Genomic DNA, 10,382 nt, shown 5'->3' on the forward strand with positions numbered 1-10,382 from the left:
CAAGTCTGTTAACGCCTTTATAAATCTCAAAGAAAACTTAGCAAAGTTGTAAGGAGGGAGTGAGAAGACAAATAAATGCAACTGGTGAATAGTACTTAAGACATTTTAATTAGTATGTCTTCTGTCCCTAGTAGTTTTTGCTTCAAAATGCACTATATCAGGTCAGTAATAAGCTGGAGAGGGTATGAATTTGACTTTAGGAGACCAAGAAACAAGGAAAGTGTATTTCTGCAACTCAGAGACTGATGAAATCGCACACCTACGCAGCTAGCAGTTTTTTTAAAACAAGATTTATTAAAGCATCATTTATAACAAAGATAAAGATACATATTGATTAGAAGCATGCAACTGACATATGACACAAATGTAATTTTCTGTGTGCATTTTTCCTGCATTCACAGCACGTAGTAAAAACTTCAAACGATAGTGCCAACTTCACGCTTCCTGCAAATATGGTTTCAAGGCAATGGATAACACAATAAGGTAAGATACAGGGGGGGGGGGGAAGTGCAAACAGTAAATAGATATAATTGTAGACCACATTTGAACTCCTTCCTCTCCCAAGTGAGGAATGAAAAAAAAACCCAACCTGACTTATTGCCATCTGATCAGATTATCCTTATGAACTAATCTGTAGAATAATCTTCCTGAAGAGCCTGATCCTGTGAACATTCATTTCCCAAACTAATCTGTTATCCATGTTAATGCAAAAAAAAAAAATCAACAGAAACATGAACAAAGTTATATACAAATTACAGAGGTACTTGCAGAATTAAACCCTAAGGCAGTAACTGTGTAAGGAGGCCAATACAATTAAAAGCTATCAAGATGGGTGGGAGGAAAATCATATCAACATGAATATTTTGTTTAATAGGGTTATATCAAATGTCTCTCAATTCAACCACACAGTTTCGCTCCTAAAGCCCTGAATAGTTGTTTAAGCAGTTTCGCAGTATAAAAAAAGGGAAGCTGGTACATCTGTTTCAGTTATCAGTTGGGTTGCTTCAAGCTGGTATGTAAGGAGGTGGAGGTTCCTTCTCAGGCATTTTCACGGCCATCTCGTAGCTTGGCAGAACGTACTGTAAGGGAGGGGAAGGCAGAGAGTATGAGGGGAAAGAGTTTGCAAGACTGTGCACCGGAAGACAATCCTTTTTTTTTTGGTCTGCTGGATGCAGATCAATTTCTGAAGATCTGATTTCAGCATTACTAATTGCGAACTTTCGTGCCAGTCCAGGGCACAAGGTGGAGTTTTGTAATGTTGCATGAAAACTAGTTCTACTCTAGCTGAAAATCCCTAAGGCAGTGGTTCTCAACCTTCTTAATGCCGCGACCCTTTAATATGGTTCCTAGTGTTGTGGTGACCCCCAACCCTAACATTTATCCATTTTACAGATGGAGAACACTGATGCAGAGAGTCTTAGGCGACCCCTGTGAAAGGGTCGTTCGACCCCCAAAGGGGTCGCGACCCACAGGTTGAGAACTGCTGCCCTAAAGCAAGGATAGTCAGGTTTTCAGCAGTGTTAGATCCTCTGCCGTCAAGTTCAGATTTTGAGCTACTGGGTTTCCGTAATATTATGGACAATTATAACCTAAAAATGATGGCTGTGATGACTTGAACTATCCTAAGCAGAGTTACAAACTTTGTAAGCCCATTGATTTCAATGGGAAGGGTGTAATTCTGCTTAAGATAGAACTGCAAGAGACTTGGAGAGTTTTCCTTCAGAAGTGGGCTGGTGGTGGTGGTACTAAAATCTTCCTCTTAGCGGCAGTGCAGAAGTTTCCACAAACTTGATCTTCAGGCTGAGTACCTATTTTACCAGAGAAACTAAAAGAAGGTCACTCAGAGGTGACCACTTATTCTCAAAAGTGGCAGCATGAATTGTCACTTTTGTATCTCACTTAAAAAGAACACAATGCTCATAGTGAGAACTTCAAAGCTATCCCTTCTGAAAATTTAATTTGGCACAGGCCCTTAGAAATTCATAGCCACAGAAGAAGTGCTAAACTAAAAATATTGAATGAACAAAGTTCCTTTTATTACAACACACTGCTTCTTTAATACTGCAGCAGACACATAACTAGAATCCAAATGGTTTCTCTACCACAAGAGACAGCTGTGGTGCTTTAAAAGCAGATACAGATCAAATATAAAAGCAAGACACCTGTTACGTTTAAAAGTTACCATATCACCAGATGTATGTGTTCAGAACATAACTGGATGAACAGAATTTTCTAGCATCCATGAAACTGCAGAGAAATGTCTTGCTCTGAATATGCTGTTCGCCTGCTATGCAAATTCTGAGATTGAAAAAAAGGCATCTTTTTTTCAAACCCTTACCTGAGCAAGACCTATGAGTAGTCATACATGTTGGTACCAACTTTATTCTCATAAAAACCAGGCAATTCAAACAAAAGGCCATTAGAGTTAAGCTACGTTGTTAGATTTTGCCTCTAGAAAATCTATCACTGATGTAAAGAATGTGCAAATCCAAAAGCTTCTAAACAGCTGCACAAATCCAAATGAGAGTCACAGCTTCATCAATTCTTTGTTTCAGTGTACGAACCAACAGCTTAATTAGTTCAGCTTTATGAAGATTTTACCTGTGGAGGAGCTTCAAATGCAGGGTACACTGCTATCTCAGGCAAGTTTCTGTTGACGATGTATTTATAGCAGTTCCATACACAGTTAATTAGGTAGGCCTGTGGGGGGGGGGGGGGGGGGGGAAAAAAGTATAGCAAATAGCAGATTTGTGAATTACACAGACCCCAGGCAAACACAAACACACACACACCAGTACCCATGTAAGGTAGTTAATTAAATTACTTTCCCACCGTTTAAACCGTTTGACTACAAATCAGGGCTATCACCACGTAAGGAACTATGGGCAATTACCGTATATACTCATGTATAAGTTGACCCGCATATAAGTCGAGACACCTAATTTTACCACAAAAAAATAGGAAAACTTATTGACTCACATATAAGTCAAGGGTGGGAAATGCAGCAGCTACTGGTAAATTTCAAAAATAAAAATAAATACCAATAAAATTACATTAATTGAGGCATCAGTAGGTTAAAGTTTTTGAATATTTATTTCAAAGAAAAACAGTAAACTAGCTCTGTAAGTGGAAAAGAGGGTCAACAAGAACAATATGGTATCAACAATAACTTTAAAAGTACAAAAACCTTAGCTTTTTTGTAAGGAAGGGTTTTAAACAATGGATTTTACAATAAAAACTGGAATGAACATGCCTGTTCACTGTGACTCAAAACTACCCTGCTTTTTAAAAGAATGATTCATTATTTTTAGTGTACATATTTTTAAAATTGCACATGGCAGGTGTCATTTTAGAAGGAACAGTCACACAACCTGTCAGGGAAGGAATGTTTATGTTAGCAGTACCAACATTTCAGAGTATCTTTAGGAGACCCTCCTAAAGATACCAGCCAGGTTTGGTGAAGTTTGGTTCAGGGAGTCCAAAGTTATGGACCCTCAAAATGTAGCCCCATCTACTATTAGCTCTCATTGGAAACAATGGAGGATGGGAGCACCCACTTTGGGGATCCATAACTTTGGACCCCCTGAATCAAACTTTACCAAACTTGGCTGGTATCATCAGGAGTGTCACCTGATGATACCCTGAAATTTTGGTGCCGCTAGCCTAAAATATTTTTTTAAATACACCTGACTTGTGTATAACTCGAGGGGGACTTTTTCAGCACAAAAAATGTGCTGAAGAACTCGACTTATACACGAGTATATACGGTACTGCTACAGCTTGCTGGACTTTCCAATTATGAACACTCTATAGATTACAACATCAATTCCAGAGGTTATTATGTCTGTAACACATCAGGAAGTAGTTTAATAACTTCTGCTTCTCTGAACAGCATGCCAATGACAGCAGAACAGTGACACAGGATGCCAAAAAAAAGCACAGAAGAAAGTTTACAAATGGTGCCTGATTTTCCTAAATTTACCCTTCTTGCAAAAAGAATTGTGAAGATAATCCTTTAGATGTAAGTGTTGGGCCAGTGCACCAAGCAGAAATCCAAATCTGAGAACACAGATGCCCACTGGTGAACCATGAGAACAACTGTCATGTCTCTTAGAAATCACAAGGCCTCATGGTGGACAGAGCGAAAACAAATGAAGAAAAAAGGGAAGGGGAGAACTATTTCAACCCCCAACACACCAACTAACCCAAAAGGTGAAAAACACACACACATATATGGAATTATCAATGTCAAGTACAGAAAGCTAAAATTAGATCCACAAACTTTAATTAAATTATAAAAAATAAAACTGCATCAAAATGCATCAATCTCTGGTTACATATGTAGGTGTCGCCCCTAACATAAAAAAACTTTTTAGTAAAATTCCACTTGTATACATGGGGACAACACAAACTTACAAGCATCTTACAAGAATCACATTCAAATTCTAATCCACTTGTAACAGCAGCTGTCCTGGTTTATTTAAATTAGGAAGCGGTACCTCTCTCACTCCTTTAAAGGAAAAGCTCCTTTTTGAGGAACACTTAACAGATTGCAAGCTTTTTTATTTGAATGTCCAGTTCACAAAGCAGCCTTCCACTGAATCAGACCTTTGGTCCTTCAAGATCAGTACTGTACTTTCATGTCACCTGCTACCTGGTTCTTTCTTTAACTGGAGCCGCCAGGGATTGAACCTGAGACCTTCAGCATACCAAACAGATGCTCAATAACTGAAACTCATATCACGGATCACCATTCTTGTTTTTCACACTTGGGCATTAGGTTTCAGCAACTATGGGAAAGCCCATGGTTAAAAATGGTTCTTTATTCCTCTTAGGGTCTGTGTAAGAGCTTCACCCTTCTTTGAAGAGTAGGTTATAACTACTGAATTATTTCTCCTGTTTAGATGGCAAACCTGAACCAAAAACAAAATTCCTTGCTGACTTCCACTCACTGGTCCATCATAGCCCAACTTATTTGTACTGCTAGTAAGGAGTGATGTAGTGGCAGCAGACAAATAACAGTTCTTGCTGTCTCCCCTCAAGTGATTTGGTCACTTTGGGCCCTACATCTCCCAGGATGTACCCAGTGGCTGCAATCAATATGCAGTGTCATCCTCTCTCAGGCCTATTTTCATCTTTTTGGACAATGTTTTAATCTTAATTTTTTAAGAAAAAGTTTTAAAAAGTCACTACGTAGGCTAACACTGATACATGCTTAACTATCAAGGTAAATGGCAGGAAGGATCCACAGTTAAGCCGTATAGCAGATACTGTGCATGTGTACAGTCTAGATGCCATGGTAACTCTAGTAAGGAGGTCTTGAGTAGCAAGGCTGGTAGAGGTACCTGCTGGGACTTGAGAACACAGAGAAACTGACACGAAAACATAAGATGGACACTTACATCTTAACAAAAGATTCAGAAATATGTAAGATCTGAAAACTTACCTTTAAGATTATGACCCAGGCAAAGAAGAACAGGACAATGAACAGAAGACAGCTTGAATCGAGGGCAAGGAGGTCTTCTTTGTATGGGAAATCTGGCTAAAAAAAAACAGTCAAAATGTAAATAGCAGAATGGTACTGAGCTCCAAGGGGACCTGATGGTAGGCACTTATTCCAAAGCAACTAGGTAATGTAGACTTTGGCCTTCACTCTCTTTTTCCTCCCTGTTGAGAAAACAGCAACAAACGATCTGCCCAGGGAACCCATACCATTTGTGATTACTGTGACGGCTATTACCGTGTTTCCCCCAAAATAACTCAGGGTCTTATATTAATTTTTGCACCCAAAGGCGCATTAGGGCTTATTTTTGGGGTAGGGCTTATTTTAGGGGAAATACGATACCTTCACTATTCATTAAGGTGGGCTCTCGGCAGCCCCATTGCTTCCCCGTCACATGTGATGCAAGCTGAATCCTCATTGGCAGGGAGCCCCCTGCTGGATCATACCATCCTGATCTGTCACTACCGGTAGGGCTTATACTACAACAGCAACCTTTATTAGGCATTTAAAATAGGCTCTAGAGCAGTGATGGTGAACCTTTTCGAGACCGAGTGCCCAAACTGCAACCCAAAACCCACTTATTTATTGCAAAGTGCCAACATGGCAATTTAACCTGAATATTGAGGTTTTAGTTTAGGAAAAATGGTTGGCTCCGAGGCACATGTTACTCAGGAGTAAGCTTGGTGGTAGTCGGTGGCTTTGTTTTTAAGCAACTGTGCAACGCTTCAAATGGGTGAATCATGACCCTAGGAGGGTTTACTTAGAAGCAAGCCCCCCCATATGACAAACTGTGCATGCGTGCCCACAGAGAGGGCTCTGGGTGCCACCTCTGGCACTCGTGCCATAGGTTTGCCACCATTGCTCCAGAGCGTTACTGGACATTTGTGAAGAACAAATCAAGAGTACATTCAAAACGCAGACAGAAGGACTGTATATAGCAGTATACATTACTTAGAAAGTTCTGTCACTTGCAAAAGAAATTTTGCTACTTTTTCCAAGAGCATGACATCTGTATTGTTTAACAGAAGCTCCACAACAGAACTGTCAGAGTCTCTTTCAGATTTGTCTAGGGCCAGCCTGGGAGAGAAATTCATAATGCCCACATATCTCGGACAGTCAAGAATAATGTGAGCAAGAGTCTCCACTTGGTTTTTACAGTGTGGACAAACCTGATCCTGGAGAGGGATGGATAAGTAACGACCCGTTGTAATGGCCAATGGGAAAGTATTGGATCTGGCCCTTGTGATAATCCATCTCTGTTGGGGTTCAGTTAACAATTCAAGATATTTGGCTATGTGCCCCTGTTCCGGTATTATTCCGACAGAGAGGGGTGAGCATGATTTATTTGCTTGCCCCAACAAGATATAGTATTCCTGTTCTAAAAGTCGGCTTTTTAAGGTTTGGAAAATCTCTCTGGGTGACAGCATACAGAGATCTTCAAGTTATAAACCTACTGAGTAAATTTTTTATTTGAGAAGTTGATACCATTCGGAGACAAATAGGTCTGGGCGCGCAGTATAGTAGGGCTTATATTTCAAGCCTCCTCCAAAAATCCTGAAAAATCATGATAGGGCTTATTGTCACAGTAGGTCTTATTTTGGGGGAAACACAGTACTACTACACTGAAACCACAGGAGACAGACCTATATGTGCCTCCTGACTTATATGTCCAGTGTTATACTGGAATCAAAAGCAGAGACCAACTCTCAAAGATATTTTCAAAGTTTAAAAAAAGGAATAAACCAACAATGATATGGAGATCACATGAACGACAGGATCAGAAGAAAAGGTTCATTAAAAAGTTGTAATGTCACCCATCAGAAGTACAAGCAGCCTCACACCCATGCACAAGAGATCACAGAGATATGAAGTAGCGCTTTTGCCAAGTAAAGCAGATTTTCCTCAAAAACATCAAATACTGAAGATAAAATGCAGTGTGTGAACACAGTCAGTGTTCTGTCATGGCTAGAAGGCTATGCTAGGACCTGGGTTCAAATCACATTCTGTCAGGAAACTGAGTAGATGATGCTGTGCCAGGCACACACACACACTCAGCTTCACTTAGCTGAACGTCTGTTTTAATGACAAAATAGGAGGAAGGAGGGTGAGCTAAAAGTGTATAAACAAATATGTGATGCTTAGATACTTACCAGTTGGTCCAGGTAGTCCTTTATTCTTGGTAAATATGTCAGAGAACTTATGGCCACCAGACAACTGAGGACAAAGTCAAAAAGCTGATAACAGAAGAATGGAATCAGCCAGCCAACTCGATGCTAGAAATGCAAAACAGAAAGAGGGATGGTCAGTTATGAAATTCAACCAGCACCACTTAAGAGCGGAAAAGCGTTCACGTGTACTCACCGCAATAGCTCCATACACCATCATAGCACTGATTGTGAACATGAGGAGAGAGATGGCGAAGACAACGCATGCATTTTCTGGTGGGGGAGGGGAAAAACAAAAACAGAAGTGCCCATCAAGTCTCAAATGCTGTTCATACAACATGAAGCTTGTGCTCTCATTAAAACCAATCTGTTGAATGTGCAGTCCAAGGACACAACTGGTAGGTTGGACACCATCCTTTAATAGTGTGTGTCAGAACACAGCACAAAGGATTAAATGTGATAAAAAGGAAGACAATCTTTCTAGCCAGTGACCACACAAGATGCATACATCTCTCTCCCCTAAAGTATTTTTGAACCACTGTCTTGGACTGAACAGAAACCAATAAGGCCAGAGGGACATTTCCTACACACTGCAGGCCCATCAGGGTGAATGTTTACACTGTGAAAAGAAGCTTACTTAGAAGCCTGATGGAATGCACTCCCAAGTTACCAGTTCTACCTTCAGAGATAATGGGCAGCACTGCACCTCTTGGCCACACTTAAAGTCTATTTAAAGACCTTCATATTTGAAGCATATTTACTTTAACTATTACACCAGCCATCACCTTTAACTTATACAGGAGATGGCAAACAGTTGTTAAATGTTTATAATCAGAAGAGGGAGGAAGCCAAGAGAGTTTATGGCCATAATCTCAAATCCATGACGTATTATCAATACTTCCCCCGTGTGTAGTGGCCCAAAGCAATGAGGTAATGAAAATTAATGTTCCATGCAGAAGAAGACAACACAACTTAAAACTCCCCCAAATAATAAACTATTGCATCATTCAAGGAAAAGAAATATGAAACGACGTGACTCAACAAGGAACTGTCACAAACAGCATATCCAACCAAGATAGTGTAATTAATTAATGCCTCAGATAAGAGGCAGGGAGAGGAGTCTTATTTTAGGGGTCAGCAGAAGTACCAAGTCTCTCCCACGCTTCAGCCACCTCCTGAGTTTAGAAGTATGATTGTTTCTAGAGGATACTGTTTTTGTTTAGCTTCCTCTTAGTCCAGTGGTGGCGAACCTATGGCACTCCAGATGTTCATGGACTACAATTCCCATCAGCCCCTGCCAGAATGGCCAATCGGCCATGCTGGCAGGGGCTGATGGGAATTGCAGTCCATGAACATCTGGAGTGCCATAGGTTCTCCACCATGGTCTTAGTCTCTCCTTGTATTTTTGATTTTGTATAAGATGTGAACTTGTTATTATAATGACAAATATTAGTTACAGAGATGGAATATAAGATAGTTATTTCTTGGATGGATGTGGAGATGGAAGTTGGAACTGATACTGACTGACTGTATTTTTGATGTTCTGTTGTTGTTCTTTTTATTGAGAATTAATGCAATCTGTATATATAAAAAGTATGATTTCCAAGATCCCAAGTTTTCCAGAGCACACAAATGACTTGTTGGAGTAAGAGAGATAACTAGCAATGATACTGTGGCTTTGCAGCAGTTTCTCAACAGTGAGAATCACAAATCATGTCACACCAATATTATGAGAGGTTTTTCTGAGTAATATTTGTGCTTTGTGTATAAGGGAAGGCAGCAAGAGTGTTCGAATATACAAATATCTACACCAGGGGTGTCAAACATGCAGCCCAGGATCAGATCCAGGCCTTTAAGGGGGCTTATCAGACTCACAAGCCAGTTGAGGCTACACCTATTGCCCCAAATTGAGAGCAAGGGGAGGGTTGCTTCAGCTGGCTTGCCACCCCAGCCTGCTACTGAAGGCTTGTCAGTCAAGACACCCCGCCCCCGCAGTGCCATCTGGGTCCAGCCGAAGCAGCCCCCCTGGCCCAGCTCAACCAAGTCACATTTATATTATATCCAGCCCTTGTTACAAATCCCTGATCTACACTTACCAGCCACTGTCTCAGAGGCATAGTAGTTACCAATGACTTCATACTGGATATCAACTGTTGGCACGGTATTCGGGTGAGTTACTTCAACAGTCAACAAGATGCCCATCAATAGATTCATCACCTGCAAGAGAAGACAGTTGAAAGGAACTGAGTGCCCAGAAAACAAATATGCCATTGAGTCAATGATTACTAATTTACAGTGCTCCAGCATGGCTATGAGCATGTTTACTCAAGAGTCAGTCCTACTAAGTCTGGCTTCCTTCCTAATAATTATGTTTCTCACTGCAGTCACTAGGCTTTGTCTTCATATCTACATTCTCCAGCTCAAGCACTACAATTCTGTCAATCATGAAAAGGCTTAAAAAATGAACAAGAAATTTTAGCAGAACTTTTCAACAACAGAGTGATGTGTTACAAAACCATGCATGCCACTGATCTCCCAGTATGCAATTAGCCATTTATCTATGTCCCTCTTGATCACAAGCAGCATCTTTAGGCCACAGCAATGAACCTTCCCAAATGGAAGAAGAGTATCCCTAGGGCAAAAAGGTGTGATGGGAATGATAGTGTAGCCCTTCTTCCCAAGTCTGGGAGCAAGGGATAGAAGGATCAATACTC

General features: G+C 40.5%; 1 protein-coding gene across 1 annotated transcript; it reads right to left on the reverse strand.

Annotated features, from left to right (window-relative positions):
* Window positions 1-383: 383 nt before the first annotated feature.
* Window positions 384-9,905, reverse strand: LAPTM4A (lysosomal protein transmembrane 4 alpha). The gene is made up of 6 exons (XM_048499064.1): window positions 9,765-9,905; window positions 7,865-7,941; window positions 7,654-7,776; window positions 5,447-5,542; window positions 2,602-2,700; window positions 384-1,079 (listed from the first exon to the last, which is right to left on the reverse strand). The coding sequence occupies exons 1-6, from the start codon at window positions 9,880-9,882 to the stop codon at window positions 1,005-1,007; spliced, it is 588 nt and encodes a 195-aa protein (XP_048355021.1). The 5' UTR covers window positions 9,883-9,905; the 3' UTR covers window positions 384-1,004.
* Between the last annotated feature and the right edge of the window lie 477 nt (window positions 9,906-10,382).

Source organism: Sphaerodactylus townsendi, linkage group LG01 (assembly GCF_021028975.2).
Source record: "Sphaerodactylus townsendi isolate TG3544 linkage group LG01, MPM_Stown_v2.3, whole genome shotgun sequence".
Lineage (NCBI taxonomy): Eukaryota > Metazoa > Chordata > Lepidosauria > Squamata > Sphaerodactylidae > Sphaerodactylus > Sphaerodactylus townsendi.

Excerpts from the sequence above, each read along its gene's own strand:
- LAPTM4A (XM_048499064.1), bottom strand. The coding sequence starts at position 9,882 with ATGAATCTATTGATGGGCATCTTGTTGACTGTTGAAGTAACTCACCCG. Across the intron at positions 7,777-7,864 it reads TGGTGTATGGAGCTATTGCG|CATCGAGTTGGCTGGCTGAT; the intron begins GTGAGTACACGT and ends TTGCATTTCTAG. Across the intron at positions 2,701-5,446 it reads CCTGGGTCATAATCTTAAAG|GCCTACCTAATTAACTGTGT; the intron begins GTAAGTTTTCAG and ends CCCCCCCCACAG.